General features: G+C 34.1%; 1 protein-coding gene across 1 annotated transcript; it reads right to left on the reverse strand.

The window, feature by feature from the left end:
- Positions 1–476: 476 nt before the first annotated feature.
- LOC128552773 (XK-related protein 6-like) lies at positions 477–16510 on the reverse strand. Its single transcript, XM_053533836.1, has 4 exons — positions 16349–16510; positions 12009–12469; positions 10843–11051; positions 477–9645 (listed from the first exon to the last, which is right to left on the reverse strand). Exons 1-4 carry the CDS (start codon positions 16508–16510, stop codon positions 8972–8974), a joined length of 1506 nt encoding a protein of 501 aa, XP_053389811.1. The 3' UTR covers positions 477–8971.
- Positions 16511–25987: the final 9477 nt, after the last annotated feature.

Consider the following 25987-nt stretch of genomic DNA (forward strand, 5'->3'; position numbering starts at 1 on the left):
TTGCCACTTAAAAATATACATGTGGTCCAAATATGAATGTTGTAGTTATTGACAAGAACATTTTAAAAGCTTTTCCCTATATAAGTCTATATGAACCATGTGACCCCCGGGGTGAGGCCATTTTTGACCCTAGGGGCATAATTTGAACAAACTTGGTAGAGAACCACTAGATGACGCTACATTACAAGTATCAAAGCCCTAGGCTTGTGGTTTGGACAAGAAGATTTTCAAAGTTTTTCCCTATATAAGTCTATGTAAACCATATGACCCCCAGGGCGGGGCCATATTTGACCCTAGGGGTATAATTTGAACAATCTTAGTTGAAGACCACTAGATGATGTCACATACAAAGTATCAAAGCCCTAGGCCCTGTGGTTTTGGACAAGAGGTTATTCAAAGTTTTTCCCTATATAGTCTATTAAAACCATGTGACCCCCGGGGCGGGGCCATATTTGACCCAGAGAAATAATTTGAATAATTTTGGTAGAGGACCACTAGATGATGCTTCAAACCAAATATCAAAGCCCTAGGCTCTGTGGTTTTGAACAAGAAGGTTTTCAAAGTTTTTCCCTATATAAATCTATGTAAAATATAGAAATAAACAAAGGGCCATAACTCACTCATAAATTGTTGAACCAGTCTGATTTTCAGGGGGACACAACTAGGGTACCAATACATCATTCTGACAAAGTTTGGTCAAAATCCCCCTAGTAGTTTCTGAGGAGATGCGATAACGAGAGATTGTTAACGGAAGGACGGACGTCGGACCACGGACGCAGAGTGATTTGAATAGCCCACCATCTGATGATGGTGGGCTAAAAAGTGGTCTCTGAATGCAAATGGTCTCTCAAGCAAGTTTGACTGTACTTCAATGGAAAACCTCTTTAAAACATCATTCATCATGGTGAAGTACACCTGCATATCTTCTCTGAAGAGTTTTTGTTTATGGTGGATTTAAAGTCATAACAGCAAAATTATAGGCCATACAGCAAGAACCTTTTCATGGTGGAAGTAAACCGAAGGTGCGTCTAGGGGCGTTACTTCAGGTGAGGGCATGCAACTACAGACATATGAAAATAACTATATACAACAAAGTGGAAGACACTACATTAAATATGCAAATTAAAAAAATATATATAAATTTATAATACAATGTGCATAAAAGAAATCACATTCATGGATTGGAACTTTTTCAGTGATGTTCAAGACAATGCACTGGAAATTAAGTAAAAGTACATACTGGCATTTTCAAAAGTTTTCAAAGCTTTGAGTATTGATCAGAAGTAGACTACAAATACAGTTTGTACTTTTAAAAGAAATATAAATACTAAGCTTGATAAGCAGCACAGCAATTATAAACAGTTCGGGTTTTTTTATGTGTCACAAAAATACAACAGTCTAATATAAATTTTGCACTATGTTTATATCATTGTAGGATTTTCAAACATTTAGTAAGAACAATTTCAGAACAACATATTTTTCTGAAAATTTTGCATGCTAACTTCTGCTAATTTGTCAAATTATAATAGAATGACGAACATATGAAACAGCTAAACAGAATAATCATACAGTGAAAATGATTTAACGGTAAAATCTATGCAAAAACTACTTGGCACACTTATTTGCTATGGTCCATCTAACATACACATAATATCAAATGAAACAAACATAAAAACTTACAGATAACAAGAGCACCGCCTTGCGGGTGCTGACGCTCATCTGATTTTTTTTTGTGTAATAGAAATATTGTCCTACCCATGATTTTCTAAGTCTAAAAAGGGCCATCATTCTTGCAAAAAGCAGGATAGAGTTATGTTTCTTGATGTACAGTGTCCACTTATGATGGTGAAAAACTGTTGCAAGTTTTAAAGCAATAGCTTTGATAGTTTATGAGAAAAGTTGACTTAAACATAATACTCAACCAAGAAAATGATTTTCTAAGTCCAAAAGGGGCAATAATTATTGCAAAAAGCAGGATGGAGTTATGTTGCTTGCTGTACAGGGTCAGCTTATGATGGTGAACAAGTGTTGCAAGTTTCAAAGCAATAGCTTTGATAGTTTAAGAGAAAAAGTTGACCTAAACATAAAACTTAACCAAGAAATCTGATATTTTCTAAGTCCAAAAGGGGCCATAAATCTTGCAAAAAGCAGGACACAGTTATGTTTCTTGCTGTACAGGGTCAACTTATGATGGTGAACAAGTGTTGCAAGTTTTAAAGCAATAGCTTTGATAGTTTTGGATAAAAGCTGACCTAAACATAAAACTTAACCAAGAAAACTGATTTTCTAAGTCCAAAAGGGCAATAAATCTTGCAAAAAGGAAGATGGAGTTATGTTTCTTGATGTTCAGGGTCTGCTTATGATGGTGAACAAGTATTTCAAGTTTCAAAGCAATAGCTTTGATAGTTTAGGAGAAAAGTTGACCTAAACATAAAACTTAACCAAGAAATCTGATATTTTCTAAGTACAAAAGGGGCCATAAATCTTGCAAAAAGCAAGATGGAGTTATGTTTCTTGCTATACAGGGTCAGCTTATGATGGTGAACAAGTATTCCAAGTTTCAAAGCAATAGCTTTGATAGTTTAGGAGAAAAGCTGACCTAAACATAAAACTTAACCAGGCAACGCCGACGCAGACGCCGACGCCGACGCCGACAACTGCTCAAGTGATGACAATAACTCATCATTTTTTTTCAAAAAATCAGATGAGCTAAAAATGAGCCGTGCCATGAGAAAACCAACATAGTGGCTTTGCGACCAGCATGGATCCAGTCCAGCCTGCGCATCTGTGCAGGATCCATGCTGTTCGCTTTTAAAGCCTATTGGAATCGGAGAAACTGTTAGCGAACAGCATGGATCCTGACCAGACTGCGCGGATGCGCAGACTGGTCTGGATCCATGCTGGTCGCAAAGCCACTATGTTGGTTTTCACATGGCACGGATCAAATATGAACTTGAATATCATTTTAAAATACCCTTTGCAATACAGTAATTTGGTAAAAACAATCCAGCCATGGTGAGCTAAGGAAGTGGGCAATTTGCCCAGGTTAATAGGATACATTAGTCCAGTAACTATATTAAAATCTAACATATACATGAACAATAGGTTCTGAACATTTGTAATATTAATCACTAACATTATATTGCAATGAAAATGAACATGTCGAAGAAGCGGTAATAAAAGTGCATTAACATACCTAATTAAACTGCTAAATTTCATATCATGCCAACAGTATCAAATGTTTTCACAGTAATATTACTGGAAAATAGCAATATTAAACAGTAAATTTACACATTAATCAAATAAATTTTAAACAAGAGGGTCATTGACCCTAAAGCGCTCACCTGTGTACAAGGTTTTAAGTGTGAATGTATTAGTACAGAGTTAGGTTTCTTCTATGTTAGCTTATATTATATATATTTCACACATTTTTTAACCTAGGGCAATAATTTGAATAATTACAGTAGAAATTACAAATCTGATATCACATGCCAATAATCAAGGCCCTAGCCATTATTGATTCAGAGAAGAAGATTTTTTTCAAAGTTTCTTATGTATAAAAGCATATAGTAAGTACATGTCAGACGCAGGAGTTAGGCCATTCTTTTTTACCTTAGGGTAATAATTTGGACAAGTATGGTAGAGAGTCAAACCCTTTTATCAAATACCAAATATCAAAGCTCTAAAGAAAAGGATATTTAAAGTCTGACAGCTAAAAACCTATTTTTAACCAAAAATACCCACATGTTCAATGAACCGGAACCATTTGAACAATTTTGAGAGAGGGCTACCAAGAGATCATTTGTGTAAAGTTTCATCAAAATCCATTCAGTGGTTTTGGAGGAGATATTGTTTAAAGAAATTGTTAATGAAAAGTGTCCACGCCCTCTGGCAGCCATGTTTTTGGACAAATCAGAAAAATTTGAACAATATTTGTAAAAGGTCACACAAGAACCATTTGTGTAAAATTATTTTAAAATCGTACAAGCAGTTTCACAAAAGAAGATATTTAAAGTTTCCACTATATACAAATAGGAAAAAGTGACCACACCCTCTGGCTGCCAAGTTTTTTCATGAATAAAAATAATTTGAACAATCTTGTTAGAGGGTCACACAAGGACCACCTGTGTAAAATTATTTAAAATCAGGCTAGCAGTTTCACACAAGATTTTTAAAGTTTCCACTATATACATACGGAAAAAGTGACCACACCCTCTGGCGGCCATGGTTTTGACATATCAAAATAATTTGAACGATCTTGGTAGAGGGTCACACAAGGACCATTTGTGTAGAATTATTTTAAAATCGGGCTAGCAGTTTCACACAAGAAGATTTTTTATATTTCCACTATATACATACATGTGTATAGGGAAAAGTGATCACACCCCTGGCGACCACGTTTTTTTTACGAAACGGTGTAATTTGAATAATCTTGGTAGAGATTGATATTAGGACCATTTGTGTGAAATTATTTCAAAATCGGACCATTGGTTTAGGAGGAGATGTCGTTTGAAAATTTTTCTATTTTTAGCTCTGGCGGTCCTATGTGCAACCAAGCGGGACCATTTGAACAACTTTGGCAGAGGACCGTCCAAGGAACATCCATGCCAAGTTTCATCAAAATCCATTCAGTGGTTTTGGAGGAGATGTCTTTTAAACACAATTGTTGACGATGGACGACGACGACAACGACACAGCATGATCACAATAGCTCACCCTGAGCATTGCTCAGGTGAGCTAAAAATATAATACAAGGGACAAAACAACAAAATTGCTAAACTTTGCAATATTTTAGGCCCTATATTAAAATCAAAGACAAAATCAAGTAAAAATAATTTTAACATTATAATATAACATCATATAGTACTGTAAATAAGTAAAATTAGGTCCCTTTCTAAAATGAAAAGAGCAAGCTTAACAACATAAAACAACTTACCGGTAAATACAATACAAACTCTAAACATTCCTGTAACATTAAGAGACAAACATGTATAAAATGTAGCACCTCTTGGATATGGCCACATTAATAATGGTCACATGATAAAAACATGTATGTTAACAAATTCTCCTGAATCTATTTTTGATTAAACACTAAAATATTCAAATACAATCACTGTTATTACAGTCATTTAAAAAAAAAAGAGAACATTTTGTGAAATTCCCTGATTTTGGATTTTGTTATCATTTCGCAAGATTGTCCCTTTAATCATGACAGCAAAAATGTTAAAATCAAGTTTAAGTTTATTAATAAAAGCCTACCGTTACAACTTTAAGCTTTCAATGAAACAGTACAAGCATTTTTTTTGCATTAACCTTCACCCTGCTATATTTCTATAATGGACTAGTCCATCATTCAATTTGGGCGATACCATTTATTATTCAAAGGGGTTTTCACCAAAAATTTACTGACTGAATAGCGAACAGTGCAGACCATGATCAGACTGCACGGATGTGCAGTCTGATCTTGGTCTGCACTGGTCGCAAAGCCAAATCACTTGCCGCCAGCAGGCTAAAGGTTAAAACATGCTTAAAGAAAAAAAAACAATATCATATAACATTTAATTTTAATTATGCATTTCTGTGGAGAAGACATAAAGCACAATATTCAGTTAATATGCACAACATTCTAAATGTAAATAAATGATCTTTTTATCAACCTTTAAGCCTTACATATCTATGCACATAAAAAGCAAATATCTAAAACACCTAAAGCATTTGAATAGCACAGCAGTTATGTGGAATTTGTCATTTAACAGTTATGTGGAATTTGTCATTTAACAGTTATGTGGAATTTGTCATTTACACTAAGGATATACTAAGCTAAGGTAGTTTTCAACGTATCATATGTGCAACTTAGAACCAAAATATCATGGAGGCCGGGGGAAAAAAACGATTACTCAACAAGAGATACAGTAGGGTTATTATAAAAGCTTTTACTAAGATGCTTTATTCTGCTGGAGTGGATTTTGCACGGGCACACAGTATAACCAAGACTTGTGAAGTCCATAAGAGCCAGTACATCCAAGATCAAGCTTCTGTTATTAAATCTCTTTTATTGTATTAATCCACCTAGTTTTGTTCTAAAAGAATATAGACTCTTCTGAAACAAAGAACTATTTATATTCTGGGTCATGAATATTAATGAAAGTACATGTAGTTAACACACAGGCAAAATATGGAATAAGATTTCCACCTAACGCTATATGGATTAAACTTTCTGACAGAAATAAAACTGGGTTACTGCAACAGTAGCTTAATCTTGGGATGTCGTACTGTGAAATCATTTTTATTCGCGTAGGACGAATTTTCGCGTATTTCGCGCTAGAACCGATGCGCGAATTTAAGACCTAGCTATTATCATTTTTAATTCATTTTTTCATTTATAAACTGAAAATGCGCAAATGAAAGCACGCACGAAACAGTCCTTTTTCACGTTTGCGCGAAATTTCATGCCAGTGAATTTAAATGATTTCACAGTATTTGGCTCTTGTGGATTTTCCACATGCTGGATCATGGCTGTCACACTCACAAGACCTAGTAAAATTCATGGGAGCCAACATAAAACCTCATCCAAGCTACTATTAAAATGACAATTTCTTAATTTACCTTTTTAGCCAAAACATGACTACAAAGTCCTCTAAGATACATTTATTTAGTATTTATCAATGAAAATTCAGAAGCCGGTTTCCACTTAGTGCAATACATATTCTGATTTTTGTTGGTATTTATTTGTCAAAAACAAAACTTGAAGCCACATTTTACAGAATATTTATAGGTATATAAAATAAAGCACAGCATGGTGCATTGTGAGCCTTTTTGGGCTAAATACAACAAAATACAAACCAAAAAAAGAAAATTATACAATATTGTATATCACAAAAAATATTAAATATACTAGAATAAAACTTGGGTATAAAAATATTAACTGGTTAAAAGTTATCTTTGCAATTCACCCGGTTTTTAACAAGAGCACCGCCTTGCGGGTGCTGACGCTCATCTGATTTCTTTTGTGTAATAGAAATATTGTCCTACCCATGATTTTCTAAGTCTAAAAAGGGCCATCATTCTTGCAAAAACCAGGATAGAGTTATGTTTCTTGATGTACAGTGTCCACTTATGATGGTGAAAAACTGTTGCAAGTTTTAAAGCAATAGCTTTGATAGTTTATGAGAAAAGTTGACTTAAACATAATACTCAACCAAGAAAATGATTTTCTAAGTCCAAAAGGGGCAATAATTATGGCAAAAAGCAGGATGGAGTTATGTTGCTTGCTGTACAGGGTCAACTTATGATGGTGAACAAGTGTTGCAAGTTTCAAAGCAATAGCTTTGATAGTTTAAGAGAAAAAGTTGACCTAAACATAAAACTTAACCAAGAAATCTGATATTTTCTAAGTCCAAAAGGGGCCATAAATCTTGCAAAAAGCAGGACGGAGTTATGTTTCTTGCTGTACAGGGTCAACTTATGATGGTGAACAAGTGTTGCAAGTTTTAAAGCAATAGCTTTGATAGTTTAGGATAAAAGCTGACCTAAACATAAAACTTAACCAAGAAAACTGATTTTCTAAGTCCAAAAGGGGCAATAAATCTTGCAAAAAGCAAGATGGAGTTATGTTTCTTGATGTACAGGGTCTGCTTATGATGGTGAACAAGTATTCCAAGTTTCAAAGCAATAGCTTTGATAGTTTAGGAGAAAAGTTGACCTAAACATAAAACTTAACCAAGAAATCTGATATTTTCTAAGTACAAAAGGGGCCATAAATCTTGCAAAAAGCAAGATGGAGTTATGTTTCTTGCTATACAGGGTCAGCTTATGATGGTGAACAAGTATTCCAAGTTTCAAAGCAATAGCTTTGATAGTTTAGGAGAAAAGCTGACCTAAACATAAAACTTAACCAGGCAACGCCGACGCAGACGCCGACGCCGACAACCGCTCAAGTGATGACAATAACTCATCATTTTTTTTCAAAAAATCAGATGAGCTAAAAACCCTATAAAAATACAACTTAGTAAATTCTATACTAAAATACTGTTGTGAGGTATTCAACCTAGAAATATTGTCAGGTCATAAAAGTATGTGAAACATTTTACCAGTCCCATACACATTTTATAGTTTTCACTGAAAATGACATATCTAGAAACTGTTTGTGGAGCACTAAGTTTTGTAGATTTTTGTTTATTTTGTAAATAAAAGTTGAAATTCATACAATATCTATCCCCAGAAAAATGGCATGAAATTACGTGATTTCATGGTACATGCATAACCTCATTCTGACAAGATCACATACATGTAATCAAGACTTTATTTCAAAATAGTGAACACTTCATTGTAACATTCAAAACCTTCTTTTACTGACATCAGGTACACCCACCACCATTATTAACTTTAAACAAAGGCTCAAAAAGCAAAAATTGGCTGAAATTATGAAACCTTAAATTCAAAATTTTGTAACTTCCACTTTCCGTATTAATAAAAACACCTACACCATATTCTTCTCAATCTACATGTACATTTCCCTTTATATTTTTAATCTTAGAATGAATAATTATCTTAACTTGATTACTTCCCATCTACAGACAAATGCTGATGAATTTTGAATAAAGCATGGTAAGGTACTTTAAATTTTATGTACTTAATCAAATACTTTTATTTACAAACAAGCAAATTTGGTTAATCGATAAACCCTGCCAAAGGGGATAGAGGTTTCACTCTTGAAAAAATCATTCTCTACTGACAAAAAGCAGATATATTTTCAAAACAAATGTCAGTTTGGTCCCAATGTCTCCTTCATTATTACAGTTATTTAGCTGAAACAGCTTGCATGTTTCAGCTTGCAAACTTTTTCCTATCACCTTTGGCAGGGGATAAAAAGGAAAGGTAGCTACATAAACGTTAATACAGTCTACATTCACAGCATCCTTTGTAAATCTCATTTTGTACCATTCATTTTAAATAATTTAAAAGAAATTTTTTACACATTTGTAGTGTGTGGATTTTCAATATAGCCAATTTCATCTGGATCTAACTCATGACATAATGACTGATAACATGAGTACTCTTGTCCCTTTAGACAGCAAGGTATACTGCCTCTTCCTAGTGGATGAAAACATCCGTAATACGTCAACTGAAAAAATAACTGTAAAATTGCACCTAGAGACACTACAAAAAATGTTGGTATATAAAACCACTGACTTTTGTCTTCAGTAAAATAAAACCAGAAACCCATCATTGTAAAGTTTTCGGCATAGATGATAAAGTAGTAAACTAACATTCTATACCTGGTAGCCCCGTCTCGGACATTTAGAAAACAAAAGACTAGAACATATCCGCAAACTATGTTAAAACATCTTTCTTCACATCGATTCTGATAAAACTGTGTCTTCTGGCAGAACAACCATGATGACATTGCAATCCAATGGAGACCTACGATAATGAACACAAAGTAGTCAAACAAGGCAGCGAATAAACCAAGGGAGATAACTCTAGGTCCAATTTCACAGGCACGCCATAAAAAGGAGAAAATCATTCCAGGGATGGTCATATTTTCCTTGTCCTCGTGAGAAAATCGGAGCGCTTTCTGATAGGCAACCATGGACCATGACAGGCTTGCCCACGATGACAATATTGCAGCTGCCCGTATTCCTTCTGCAAAACAAAAAATTATCAGGTAAACAAACAAAATGTTACGTTCCCTCCTTGGAAGTCAAAATCTGATACCTTGCAGAAGTTGTTGTACATCAAATTTATGAGTACAAGTTGGAAAGCAAACCTAATCTGCTCAGTTTGTGAAAGCTGGCCTGCTCTCAATCCCATTGCCTGACTTGTACAAAGTTTGTTACTCCTATATGCTTTGTGCCTAACTTGATACTCTTTTTAATCATTTAGGTAAACTTTACAAATGAGCAGAAAGATGTAAACAATGTCAATCATTTATAACTGATAACAATGAACACATATGTCTATTCTTTCCTACAATAATCTGTCAGTAAATAAAATGTAAATGTTTTCTCAGTAAGTATTTAATTGTTCATTCATATTAAATAATAAACATGTTCACATTGAATTGCTCTAAAGCCAGGTTTTCCTAAATGATTAGTACTGGTAACCTTTGCAAAACTTTTGTAATGAAATAGTAAACTGTTGGTAAAACAAACTATTATTTAAAATTGTATAAATAACATATCATACAAGATAAAATTGTATAATAAACTGTAATTTTTAGAATTTCTTGACAGAAACCAGCCATAGGTGTTGTTGATTGTTCAAATTTGGCTTAGCAATATGGCATATTCTATGATCTGGCATGTTACCGATGTCATGGCTCTAAAAACGGAAATCAGGAAAAACCAATAAAGCTGATTTAATTAGATGTCTTACTATTTAGACTAGGTTCAAACCAGTTCTCATTACCTGCTTGGGATTCTGGTTCAATGAACAATTTGTGAATTTGTAAATGATGCAATTATAAACATACAGTTGAACCTACTGCAGCAACCACCTATACTAAGCAGCCAGTCAGCTAACTTTCCATACTGACTTTTTATTCTTATTTCAATTTGTCTTAACCTTTAGCCTGCTGGCAGCAAGTGATTCTGTCTTTGCGACCAGTGAAGGCAGGCTGATCATGGTCTGCACTGTTCGCTAATCAGTCAGTAAATTTTCAGAAAAACACCTCTTCAAATGTTACAAATGTAAATGGTACTGCCCAAACTGAATGATGGACCAGTCCATTATAGAAATTTAACAGGTTAAAGGTTAAGCAGCCACCTGTCCTAAGCAGCCAAACTGTGTTGCTCCTTTGACTGGCTACTTAATACAGGATTGACTGTATTTGAAAAATACCTAGAATCCAAGATTCTTGTTGTCTGTGTAGCATCAAGATGTATATTTGTAGAACAAGCTGTGGTGCTGCCTCGAGAAAGCATTCAAACATTCGTATACAACACGCATCAACATCCTCCATTCTCATTACTATATAGTGACGCTTCTTTTCCTTTGGAGGTAGATATTTGCTGCTGCTCTTCAAACCATTGTATATATATTCAATTTGCCTGTTAAAAAGTTATTAAATTTGAACGGTTTAACCTGGAAACTTAATAACTTAAAGTAAGAGTGCAGACAACTTCACGTTATTTAATACTGACACTTTTTTCACATAAACCCATCCCTTACATTGTGTCTGAAGCTGCCTTTGCACAGTTTCATAGAATATAATATAAATAAAGTGTTAGTTTCTAAATCTGCCTGGAATAACAAATACTGTATAGGTGGGTATATTCGCAGTCAGAAAGTCTGCAAACTGCCAATGCCAGACATTTCGCGAGAGGAAATATTTGCAAACTGCCAAAAAAACTGATGTGCCAAAGCTAAGTTTGCTTATAAATCTTTACTTGACTATAATAAAGTGTCTTGGAGAATGTGGAAATTTATGCTAGCAGTTTTGTTCGCATATTTCTTGAATTTGTGAAATTAATGAAAATTTTCATGTCGCAAACTTATCCACTTAATACAGTATGCATTTTAAGCTGCACCAGGGACATACTTTCACACACATGATTCTGAGGTTGTTTCAAACTGTCAGACTTCTACCAGCTTGAATATAAACTTCAGTTTTTCGTTCTCACTGAAATAACACTGAAAAGACCTTAAAAGTGAACCTAAATCTGGTGAGTAAATCTGGAAATCCTTGAACTATAAACTTTAAACTTTAAAAGCGGTCACCTTAATAACAGACACTTGAAATAATCTACCTTAAATCCATTTGCTCTGTTCTTTCATATTACACTTGGAGAGCAGTAGTCTGGCAGTTATGGTGTTGGCTGCTAACCCAGAGGTCATGGGTTTGAGCCCAACTAGGTTCACAAAAATACCTTCTTCTTTTACAACAGCACTGGATTTTCCAGGAAGGGAACTCTTAAGTGATATATTAACTTAAAGATTAAATCCTAAACCTATGAAGAGAAAAAAAATCTTGCTGAAATGAATAATGAAAAATCAATGAAACACACCTTATAACTGGCCCCATCATCAGCAGTGTCAAAGCAAACCTTGTGAGCCACAGGAACATTGAAGTCTGCTGCACATTTTCCTTTCCATAATTTTTTACCAGGAGTTGCTGACTCTGATAATCCAACAAGTACCAGCGAAAATTCAGCATGCAGGTAATAAGCGAAGGTCCAATAATGAAAGCTGCTGTTAGAGCGAAAGCTAACATGTTACCCTGATGGAAATAATCCCTAGCAAGTAAAATGTCTGTAACAACGTCAAAATAGAAGAACGCGATTGACGACAAGCCCACCAGTACATCAAAACAGGTGAAGTCTGGACCAACATGCAGGACCTCTGTCTCAGAATGGCCATCATGCGGAGGTATTTGCCGTTTTCTTCTTTCCTTATGTTCAAAATCTGGAAGAGGTTCATCTGGACTTACATACTTATCAATACCTGAATTCTGAGATGAAGTTCTGCTCTGCAAAAAAAGAAAGTTTAATTAAAGGATCTTAACTGATGCTGAATAGCGTGGCCATATAGTGCTAGATCAAAGGAGGAGGAAGTAAAATTTAAAGAATAGTCTAGCTAAAAACTGGCATTTAGGAAAATGGCAAAGATTAACCATTCTGACCAGTCGCTTCACTAATTCATTTGATTTTTGTGATCAAGGTAATTGAAATAAAGAAACACAGTCTGGGACAATTTCAAAAAGTAGTTTTTCTAAAAATAAGCACACTGAGCACTGATAATGCCAAAAAAAGTGTATACAAGCACTTTTCATTTATCAGTCAAATAAGTATAATGCGTAGTTGGTATACAAGATATCAGGGTAGAAATATCGCATTTTATAAAGAAGTGACTAGGAGTACAGATCCATACCTCTAGTTAAGACTGTTAATGGTTGTTTACTGGTATTGACCTCATTTTCCCTGATATGAAGGGTTACTCACTGTTATTTACATCTAAATTTTTTTGAAATTGAAAAATCAAATAAAACTTAACCAATATTCACCTTCATTTAATATTGGAAGTTTCTAGCCGTTCGGTAATTGATTTCTAAATCAACTAAATGAATAAGTAATAATTTTATATAGTTTTAACTTTTACAGTTATTTACTTAAGATATCAATACTTACTTGTAAACAAAATATTGTGTGAATACATACCAAAGTATCTTTTTCATCGTCTCGAAAAGATTACATAAAAAGAATTATGAGATCGTGTTTGTATACAAATCCGTTGATATTCTATTTTTAGAAACGATAAAACACTGATCGCCAAAGGTCCATGTTATTTTGTAAAAAGTGATGTTTTTCTAACGCCCTAAACTTTAATTCTTAAAACACAAATTTATAAATAATTTTTTTGATGAATGGAAAGCTTATAAAACAAGCAATTCATTAATTAATTTTGACTATTATTTCGAAATAAAATGGATTAATTATGAACATTTAACTACTGTTGTTCTAAAAGTTTTGAAGATTAAATGTCATTTAAAATCACTGTTCATTTAAAAAAATATTTGAATACTAAAATATGAAAATTGTAAGTATTTCAAAACTGTTTTAACTTTGAAAATTCAGTGAAAAAGTTGTTGAAATGTAAAAATTCCGATCCCACAAAAACATTGTTTTGCCCGCTGCCAGATGAACTGATTTTAATGAGTGACGTCACGGCGACCTCGCCATTATGGATTTCGGCAAACTTTCGTTTTATCGGCTGAATAACGCAGTGATTTATTCGAGATGATTAAAAGTAATTTAGTATTCACACAAAATTTTGTTTGCAGATAAGTATCAATATCTTTAGTAAATAACAGGTATCATTACAGTGTTCGCATTTACGATGTAAAGGTATCTTAATACGCAATAAAATTGGTTTGTACACAAATTTTTCAAGGCCGTTGCGTACATGGGATGCAAAGTAAAAACGGAATTGAACGTTACGAGTTTAAAGTCAACAAATACTTATCACGATGTTGGAATCCCAGTTTCATTTTCAGCAGCATTATTTTCTAAAAATAGCACAGAATGACATAGCCTATTGTCATTCAGTGACGTATTCAAACTGGTTTAGCGTATTGATCAAAATCCTAGCCTCCGATTCTAGGATTACGGAAGTTCCGTATTTCTAGACAACCCTATGGGGATAGGCTAGGATTACGGAAGTATTTAAGAGGCATCAAATATATGTTACAAGATGCATTCAAATGGTGTTGTAAGCTTACTTATTTCACTTAAAATAGCGACTTTTCATGCATGTCGTATTATTTCGTGTTATCGATCTGCCATTTTGGGTTACTGTAGTAAAGGAAGAAAGAGAAAAGAAAACAAAATAGAGAAGAACAATTAAAAGTAACAAAAATGCAAAATCATGACTATGAACTAATAACGTACTCTAAACAAAAAACAAAATTACAACAATATATTAAAAAAAAAACACGATTATTTTTTATGGAAATTGAAAAGAAAAAGAAATGGGCCTTGAACTGAGCGCCTCCTCGTGATGTAGTTTGACAATTATGTAAACACTGAAACAACAATGAAACATTACTATTTTCATTAAGAAGATTTTAACTTTTAGCATTCATAATCATTCATCAACAGCGCAAAAATAATTGTCCAGCTATATTTTACTAACCCAAAATGGCGGATCGATAACACAAAATAATATGGCAGACATGAAAAATCGCTATTCTAAGTGAAATAAGTAAGTTTACAACATCATAGATGCATGTACTAACATATATATTTAATTCCTCTTAAATACTTCCGTAATCCTAGCCTATTCTCATAGGGTTGTCTAGAAATACGGAACCTCAGAGGCTAGGATTACGGTACCGTAACCCTACCCACTGCCTTTATTTAAAAGTAACTATTAACTTATCAAACCCATCATGTTTTATTTAAAAGTAACTATTAACTAGTCAAACCCATCATATTTGATGAAACTTTGTAATTTCTCTATATCTGTGTTGTGTTTATCAGAACTGGAATACATTTATGAAGTTAAATTTATAACGTGTTATTTATTGTAAAACATAGACAATTGTCAATATTGTAGCCACAAAACCTGGGACTCAATCATATTTGGCTGGGACTCAACACTTTTGGGAGTACTGAGTCCCAGGGTCTCAGTGAAATTTTCAGGCATACGGTAACCGGACAGCTAGACACTTCCTATTATTTTAATAGAGGTTTAGTTCTAATCTAAATGTTGGATAACAATTAACAGACTTCTTTAAAGTTTTTCAATGTTTTCTTTAACGTTTTTCTACTATTTTTAAGAGATATATCACACCAATTGTGAATGGGATATTCACACCAACTGTGAATGGGTCCAGTGGACCCAATTTGAAAATTGTGAAAGACTGTTTGCAATTGTGAACGTGTCAGATTTTCGGTACAGTGCTTTAGGGTATAGCGGATAGCTAACTAATTTTTCCTGCATTCCAATTCAAAGAAATGAAATTAGTAGGTTTTTTTTCAGTATATCAGGCAGAAAACATCTGTTCTTCTTAAAACATTCAGCATTTTATAGAAATTCAAGTGTTCTTTCTCTCCAAGACATTGTTTACATATGAGCTGATTTAGGGTGTACAGGATAGTTTTGGTCATTTTTTCTATTATTAGTTTAAAATCCACATCTTAACAAACCTTCCAAGATTTCTTTACTATAAATCAAAATAATAATGTATTCTCCTTTCAAAAACATTCAGCTTTTTAAATTTCTATCAAATACTTTTCATTCACTGACGTTTTTTACATATACACTTATTTAGTCTATAGCCAGTATAGGGGATAGCTTTATTTTACATTTGATGACATGTGAAAAATAACACAACAAGCAAATATTTAAAATGTATGTCAGAATGTCTTTTTGCATGCCAGTAAAAGAATAATATGAAAATTTATACAATAATTCAAGTCTAAATATAAAATTTATCAATCTATCCTCTATACCCTAAAATCCGCTATACCCTAAAGCACTGTACCACTTATATAAGGAAAGGAATTGTGGAATATGTCATGGAAACTTAGATCACACACCATAATGTCAATTTGAGGTCTCATTTTTTAGCTGATTCTGCAGTTTGTGTTTTACTGAAAATATTTTTCTTGCATCAAACATGACCCGCATGCACTTTTCTTTTGGTTTTTACTCAGCACTGACAATATTCTTCAAGAAAATTTAAGTTACAGACATTTAAAATGGGTCCTGAAGTGTGCTGCGGCCATTGGAAATATGTCAATTTCATATAGAATAAAGAACAGCTCTTTAGTGTGTTGCAACCCTAAGGTACGAATTGATTTATGCACGAATCGCGATAATTTTATCACTGCGAATGCTGACATACCTGGACTTGGATAAGATCAGGAGAGTCGGTTCCTTCACAGCAAGTTTTGTCACAATGCTTTAAAGGAACATCACCTTCATCGGTAGGACAATAGCAATAGGCTGCAACTTCTTCAGAATATTTGCACCTTCTCGAGTGCGGAAGTTTCTTCTTTGACGCCATTTTGTAACATTTTATCTACCCCAAAGTAAAACAATTGGAACAAAGAAACAAATCTGTTGTCAATAAGAATGTATATGCTCTAACGTACATAAAATGACATAGATTTTGATGAAAAAATGCAAAAAAGGAACTCAAACATCCCACTAGTACATTATAGACTACATGTATTTTCTTCTGTCTCTTATTTTACATAAAGTGCACTTGACTACATTCTTGACCTCAATGTTAACCCAATTTGGATATTAATTTTTCGTAGAGACAAACATATCTTGATCTCTCTCTCTCTCTTATTTTCTCTCTCCCTCTTTCCCTCTCTCTCTCTCTCTCTCTATCTGTCTTTCTATTTATCATCTTTATACTGCCTAACCAAGTACAGGGACGTAGACATTTTGTGCGCGTCAAGCCATAAAGATTGTTAGTAGAAAAAGTTTAAATAAAAGAAAATCGGGCCAAATAAAAGGGAAAGGGGACCATTGAACTGTACTCTGTGCATCAATAAATGAAGGTTCCATGTGCACCACCGTATGAATACATATGCGGATGTCTCTAAGTTGTATTCTGGTACTTACAACATGTGTAAATGTTGAGTGCTGCTCAAAAAACGGTGCTAGAGGGCGTTGACGGTAGCTTGCATTTCCACTACCTTCCATGAACAGGCTCAATCAAACCGAGCCTGCAACATTTTTGTTAATGTCGTGTTGGGCGACCTGTGGTTTTCCATATTTTTTATTTTGTTAGTGATTTAAAAGATAAAACAAAAGGTGATGAGCAATGTTATGATGAAGTATGTTCAATGCTGCAAACAGCGGCATTGAACTGCTTAAGAGTTGGAAGGAAGGAATGTCAGGTGGAAGATTATTTCATAGAACTATAGTCCTGGGGGAAAAGGAATACTTGCAGCAGTCAATGGTTGCATACATTAACCTGTAAGACAGCGGCGTGATTGCATTGTTAGAGGGATGAAATAGTCTTCCATGGAGATTGCAACCAGTTGACTTGAGCTTTTTATACATAAGAGAGAGAGTCGGGGTTCAATGCGCTGGAGATCTAGCCTGCGCCATTATAGACTGTATATCATATCAGTAACACTGGAGGTGCGACTAAAGTCGGGCATAACCCTACGCTACCAGACTTCGCAGCTATATTCCAGCTGTGATCTGACGAGGGTCTGATATGCCATGGACTTAAGTGGTTTGGACTTGACCTTTACATTCCTACGGAGGAAACCTAGAATTTGATTTGTCTTTTTGATTGACCTATTTATATGGGCGTCCCACGAAATATCGTTTGAGATATCCACGCTAAAGTATTTTGCTGAGGTAACAGATTCTACAGAAGTGTATTATGCAGGTAATATTGTGAGGGGATAGAATGTCTCCTCCTTGTGACATGGATAACATGATATTTGGTGGGATTGAATTCCATATTCCAGTTCAACTTCCACTGCTCTAATGTTTTAAGGTCATTTTGGAGGGTTTGATTGTTTGACAGAGGTAACGAAGTGGCATGTATATTGTAGCGTCATCTGCAAATAGATGCACTTTAGACTTGATATTTTGTGTGAGGTCATTTATGCATGCTAGGAAGAGCAGGGCCCAAGCACGAACCCCTGCAAAACTCCAGAAGAGATAGGTATGGGCTATGAGTTTGTACCGTTTAGTATTATGGACTGAAGCCAATTGTTAAGGAAGCTCTTAATACATTTAAGGGTTTTGCCACGTATATCTTAATTATGCATTTTAAACAGGACTTTCTCATGGCTCACTTTATTAAATGCTTTACTAAATTCTGAAAGGATCAGGCCAACCTGTTGTTTGTTGTACACTGATTGTACGGGGTGGTTTACAAGCATAACTAGTTGCGTCACACGGGATCTTTTTTTTTCTAAAACCATGTTGAAGATAATACAGAATACCAAGAGTTGTGAAGTGTTTTGTAATTGATGAGGATACTATATACTTCAGGGTTTTGGAAAGTACACATGAAAGGGACATGGGCCTTTATGTGCCTGGGTGTGACCTGTCGCCCTTCTTGGATATCAGGGTTACATTTGCATTTTTCTATTGGAAAGGTACAGATCCTTCATCAATGGATTTCTTTAAGATAATTTCAAGGATCACAGTTCCTTTGATAGTGTTTTAAGAATGATGGGCTTGATCTTGTCTGGCCCACAGGCCTTATGAAGGTTTTGATTTAAAAGGAACTTATCTATGCTATTAGCATTTACATGGATACTTGGCATTTTTGGGTGGGTGAGTCTGCCTCCAGGTGGTGAGTTTTGTTTTTGATCAGATATGTCTTGGAATTCATCTTGCAGTAGGATGTTAAGTTTAAGGGTGATTCGAGGCTTAATTTTGACTGAAATTGCTTATTAAGTGCTGTTTCTGCTTTTGAAGATTTTGTTTTGGTATTTTTAAGGGCGGTAAGGATGCTGAGCCTTGTATGGAATGTTTGAGGAGTGAGTAGAATTTGGTTTTGATGTAGGAAAGGCATCAGACTGGTTTGCTTTCGAATCAACTTCAGTGGAATCTATAAGAAGATCCCTTGGAAGCATAGAATGCAACCAAACAAAAATAATAGCAGACTTAATTGCTTTGATTGAGTCTGTTCACGTGAGGTAATGAAATGTGCCAGGTACTTTTTATAAGCCTCTTTTATTTTCTTTTGAACTACATGTTTGAGGTCTAAGAAATATTTACGACCAGAGGCTTTGTTTGATTTTTTTTTTGAAGGCCCTATCACGCCTTCTGATTACTATCTTTAGACATTGATTTACCCAGGGCAGGTGGTTTCTAATAGAATAAAAAAAGTGGAAACTCCACAGGTCGCTCAACACGACAAAAACGAAAATGATGCAGGTTCGATTTGATTAAACCTGTTCATGGACGGAAGACATTTTTGACAAGGGTTAGAAAATATGACCACTAGAGTGTTAGTAATGTTTTGAAGGATTTGACCTAGTGACCTACCTATTGACATCAAGAATTCAAGTTATACACTTGATTAGATTTAATAAAGACACCATTTTGACAAAGATATACATGTATGAAGATCAAGAAGTAAATGTGGCTCCTAAGAATTTTCTATGACTTCATCTGGTGACCTAGCTAAATAACTCTGGTAACCAAGTTTCAGACTTACTTTTCAAAGAGACAAACTTCTGACTAAGGTTTACGATGATTAAGTAAAAAATAACTTCTAGGTTCTTGAAAACGCTTTTTTATGACTTTGACCTAGTTTAAGATTTTAGGTAATCCAGATTCAAACTTGACCTAAATTTTGTAGAGACAAACATTCTGACAAAGATTTTATGAAGATCGAGCAGAAAATGTATCCTCTATAGTGTTAAAAGGCTTTTCTAAGATCTGATCTAATGGCCGAATTTAAGACCCCAACCAGGTAACCCAGATCTGAATTAGATCTAGATTTCATAGCCACATTCTGACAAAGCTTTATAAAGTCAAATAAAAAAGTGTACTCTAGAGTGTTAACAAAGTTTTATTTGATTTGACCTTGTGGCCTAGTTAAGACCTCAGAAAACCTAGTTTTAAACATATCTACACTTGATAGAGGAAAACATTTTGACCAGGGTTTATGAATATCAGATAGAAAATGTGAATTCAAACATGTTATAAGACTTTTACAATATCTGACCTGTTGACCTGATTTTTTTACTAACCTAGTAGCCCTGTTTTATACTTGATCTACATTTCATACCCCCAAAAAATCTGACTTAGATTATACAAAGATTCTCTCAAATATATATAATGATGCAATAGAATATGCACTCTCTAAAGAGTTAACAATGGTGTTCTATGTTTGACATAGTGACATAGGTTTAAATCTTAGTTAACGCAGCTTTAAACTTGACCTATATTTCACAGAGGCAGACATTCTCTTAATTCTTTAAGAGCAGGTGGAAAATGTGGCCTCAGAAGTGTTAACCTAGTTATTGGCCTTGTTTAACCCAGATTCGAACTGGATCTTGATTTCATAGTGTTACACATTTGGACAACGCTTTATGAAGATCAGCAGAAAAAAGTTGGCTCAGAGATGTTATCAAGTCTTTTTTTCTATGATGTGTCCGGATCTAGTTATTCACCTTGTGTAACCCATTTATAATTTTGATCTATATCTTATGTGGCCTCTGGTGCTTTTGTAACATGTTTTTACATGATTCAACCTAGTGACTTAGTTTAAGACCTCAGGTTATTTAATCGTGAACTTACACAGATTTTATAGAACCAATATTCTGACAACGTTTTATGAAGATAATGAAGAAAATGTGACTGTGTAAACAAGAGTTTTCTATGATCTGGCCTAGTGGCCTTATAACTTGACGTTACCCAATTTTGAACTAGACCTACATTTCACTGGGACAAATAATTCTGACAAAATATATGATGATCGAATGGAAATTGTGGCCTCCATAGTGTTAGAAGTGGATTTCTATGATTAGATGAAGTGACATTTTTAAATGCGGGTAATCCAGTTTTAAACGTGATTTACAATTCATGCAGACAAATATTCTCACGAAGACCTCACTAACCCATATGACATACACTTTACTGAGACAAATATTAAGTTACATATGAAATAGAGAAAAGTGGAAACTTCACAGGTCGCTCAACACGACAAAAATGAAAATGTTGCAGGCTCGGTTTGATTGAACCTGTTCATGGACGGTGGTGGAAATGCATGCTACCGTCCACGCCCTGTAGCCCCGGGTTGAGCAGAACTCAACATTTACACATGCTAAAAGTACAAAAAGCAATTTAGAGACATCCGCAGATGTATTCAAACGGCGGTGAACATGAAACCTTCAATGATACACGTGTTTAGGCGTGTAATTCCATGAAGAGTAAAGATGAAATGAAAAACATGGCTTCTTGAAGAAAAAAGTTATATGATTTGACCCGGTCATCTAGGTTGAGACCTCAAGAAACCCAATTTTAAATTGACATGAACTTTAAAGAGGCAAATATTCAGCAAAGATTTCATGAAGCTCAGCTGGAACATGAAGATTCAGAAATATTAATATGGTGTTTTCATGATTTGATCCAGTGACCCAGTTTTTGACCTCATACAACCAAGTTTTAAACTTTACTTACATTACATTTCCTACACACAAACATGCTGACAATGTTTAATGAAAATCAAATTTAAAATGTGACCCCACTTTTGTAAACAAGGTTCTTCTATGATTTGATCAATTGACGTAAGATAAGACCACAGGTAATACAACTTTAAACTTGACCTTAACTTCATGGAGACAAATATTCTGACAAAACTGTATGATGATGAAATGAAAAATGTGGCCTCTATAGTGTATTCTATGACTTGACCTAGTGACATATTTTTTCATCTAAGTTTACAAAGTTTTAAACTTGACATACAATTTCATAGAGACAAACATTCTGACTTAGTTTTATGAAGATCAGGAGGAAAATGTCAACTTAAGTGTTAATAAGTTTTTTTATGATTTGGCCTAGTTTTCTTGTTACTTAGTTTTTGACCTGGTGTAACTCTGGTTTGGATATGATCTTCACTTTTCTGAGGCAAACATTCGGACAAAGTTACAATGTGGCCTAGAATGCTGACAAAAGTTTTTCTATTACTTGAAAATGTGAGCTATTTTTTTTCTTTGATTATATCTTGACTTCAGTTAACCCAATACACTTATAGGGGTAAATATTCTGAAAAATATCAGTCAGTTAAAATATGGTTTACAAGGTGTTTTTACATAATGTAACCCAGTCTGAAAATTTACCTAAATTTCATCGAATGAATCATCATTATGAGAATCAAATGAAAATGTGACCTGTAATGTGTTAACAACGCATTTTTCTATTGGATGAATGTAGCATTAAGAACAGTATTTGATATATTAAGCTGAGTTTAGATCAATCTTTGTTTCTAATTATTTATCAATGTTTTAAAATCTATACTAAAAAGCGATTGACTGAATAAGTTTGTAGAAGTTGTGAAAACATATTAACTCAGGGAGGGCCTAAATTGTCCACCTGTCATCATGTAATATAGATGTATTATACGCAAGTTTTTTCTGTAACGTTGACTAAAGCATAAAATATATGGAGCATCTCTGCAATATGGAATATTGAGACAATGTGACTGGTGCACGATGGAAGATAAATTATCGCTTGTTTAATATCAATAGTACACATTTACTGAACTGCGTGTTTTAGGTATGAAATACGCGATTGAAATGGGTTAGTATATCTTCCCGTTCATGACCATGGTTCTTATAGAATACCTCTGGGTAGGGTATAACACGTACGGAGGCATTTTCTTTCTGATCTGGTGCCAGTGATGCGAACATGTATCCTAGCGGATCTCACGTATGGTAAAGTTAACTGTTCTGATTATAATTATATCCCTTAATGCAAACTATCTCTATATATTCAATTTATCCTTGAGATCCAGTAACTTTCAGAGACAGAAAATATAGCTTCTCTGGTTTGTCACTAGGCGCTTTGCCGTAATTGGTCTGGTATAGGCTATATACCAATAAAAGAAATTGTTCTTTGTTTCATATTAAATTCAGCTACTTCAGAACAATTTTGTTACAGTTTCTAGATTTTCACTCCGACGTAGACCTATTTTCCACAAGATATCCATACATTTGCTTCAAGAAAACGAAAAGAAAAAGGGGTGTTGAATAGTATGCAGTGAAATGCAAGTCAGCTGAAGTCAGGTACCCTCATATTGCCGCATTTCAGAAAGCGGTCCGCAGAATAAACACCCTACTTTCGTTTTCATGTAAACAACTCGAAAACATGCGAATATTAGCATGAAAAGTGTCCTATTTTATGTGAAATTCATTCCACGAGTGAAAAATGGAAAAATTAGGATCTATTTATTAGGGACTTCTTTCGACTACACCACGGAAGCATATTTTTGACCGAATTACTGCATTATGACCTATATTGTGGTGGTGATTTAGTTGCATCTGTCTATGCTTTTGCAGGAAATTACGTAAATCCAAAGATCAATAGGAATTTATTTTCCAACAAAAAAATAAATGCATGTTAAATATTGCTGATACCTCTCCACACTTAGTTATAAAAACTTTCAGTTAACTAAGAGCTCTGAAAAAATTCACATTGTAAAGTGCTGAATATATTCGTCTTTGATGGTTAATGATTTTGATATATGCACTTCCCAATTCTTAATTCAAGGCCTTATGGTATGATAGCATTAATCAAACAGACATAATTGTAATAAAAGTTAGGTTTTTAAACCTCATTTATGATATTTTAGAAAATGAATAGGTGATCTTTAATACCTAGGTAACATATATTTGATTCTTAGAAACCCTCATGTTCTGTATTTCTTTTGAACGAAAGTCAAATATATTCAGACTGCGTAACTAAGTCTACTGTTAATTGTCAATATGTCTTATAATTGAGAATAGTAACAGGTTTAAGTCCAACAAAAATATAACGGTCATGTGTGCATGTTCAGTAAACATGGTGTATTCACATTAAAAGCATACAAATGTAATTGTTGGAGTGTTTTCAATGTTGCTAATTCTTCAAGGTGGAAAATTTGAGTGGCGGCTGTTACGTATGTCACATTTTAAAGTATCTTTATCAACTAAAACTCAAAATTATACCAGTAAGCTTACTTTGACATCTAAAATAGAAGGAAACTATTCGTACCCAAAACATTTCTGAATGAAACACAGATAGGCTCGAGTTATTAAGAAACAGCATGTGATTTATATGTTTACATTTGTATGCACATTGTTTATAACCGTAACTGTTTGCAAAGTATTATATTGTCTCGTGAATATATATATAATTTTGAATCTTAACACATTCTCATATTAAGTCTCATAAATGATACAGCGAGAATTGCAGTCTTATAAGCAATGCGTTGGTGTTGAGAGTCCTAGAATAATTTCTCTGGGTTACAGATAAACGTGTAACACCTTTGGTCAATGCATTAGCAATTGTTATAAAAAATCATGTACATGTACTTTTATCTGTAGGTGTATATATTATTTTTATATGTTTATATTAGTTGTATCTCAGACTATCTCAGATTATCAAAACCATAAAAAGATCCGTTTGGAAGCATATATAGCACGCAAAAAAGCGAAGGACCAACAGTATCTCTTTCTTTAATTTGTTCATAAAAGGTGTTTTCAACCCTTCCCCACTGCCCTCATTCCAAAAACCATCTTAAGCGGAAATGAATTAAATGGAATCCATGATCCCAAACGTTCATAAATAGTTACGGGAATGAATCTAAATATGTGCAACTATTTACGGTAAGCACCACTGAAAAGATCTTTCCAAAGATTAAGAAAAATGAAACATTTAAACTGATTTAAGACGACAGTATATCGAAAAATCAATTTGCTACGAGCTGTGTTTTACAAACACATTGCAAATGTATTGTTTATCTTGTAGTGTCGATATCAACCACGATATCAATTTCATCCGCAGAAGCATTGAAATTCTTCAGGAAAATGACCCGAATGCGACAGATCATTTGATTTCTTTCAACCAGATTGTTTAGAGTTTTGTTTAATTTGTAGAACTACAGGTAAGATTACAAACTGAAACGAAACAAATCATTTGGATTGAATTGGTTTCACAATACGATTAGATTGTAATTGCATTTAAATGAATTTAACAGACTGCATCAAATATATTACCAGTTCAATTTCTTTTGTTTTTGTTGGGTTTAACGTCGCATCGACCCAATTATAGGTCATATGGCGACTTTCCAGCTTTGATGGTGGAGGTAGATCCAAGGTGCCCCTCCGTGCATTATTTCATCACGAGCGGGCACTTGGGTAGAACCACCGAGTAAGGCTCGAACCCACATCGATAAGGGGTATTTCTTTTGTAGTCATACAGTTATGGTCGTATATGTCTGCTACGTGAAAGCTAAGTGGCTGTCATAATATTAGTTTAAACACACCGTTATATTGATGTATCATAAACATAAATGCACACACAATCACGTTAACAGTCAAAATAGTGCGAAAGATATTAAAACAAACTTTCATTGAAAACTTTTACTAGTGCATTTCCTATCACGATAATGTTCTTTCCACGAGATTCATGAATATCGCAATATATCATCTTTTATTTCATGAAAATGTTTTAGCACAAAGATTGGCGTTATTTTAAAGCTCTAAACGTAGATAGCTAACACGATAATATACTAAACGTAAAAGCAAAGGCATATATTATGTCGATTTTGCTTAAAAATATTATTATTGCTGCTGTTACTGTTTTTGTAAATTGTTATTGTTCTGCTGAGAAATTGTCCGCTGAATATATAAGTAAAGCGAAATGTGATTTTAGTGGACCCAAGAATTTATTTGCTTTCTATGAAAATCAGAATTTTCTTTTCTGAACTTGAAGACAAGAATATTCTTTTAAGAGTGAACCTGAAATATTTCTTTTCCTTTGGACATTTTTGCTATACTTTTGTTAT

Source organism: Mercenaria mercenaria, unplaced genomic scaffold (genome assembly GCF_021730395.1).
Source record: "Mercenaria mercenaria strain notata unplaced genomic scaffold, MADL_Memer_1 contig_3138, whole genome shotgun sequence".
Taxonomy (NCBI): Eukaryota; Metazoa; Mollusca; class Bivalvia; order Venerida; family Veneridae; genus Mercenaria; species Mercenaria mercenaria.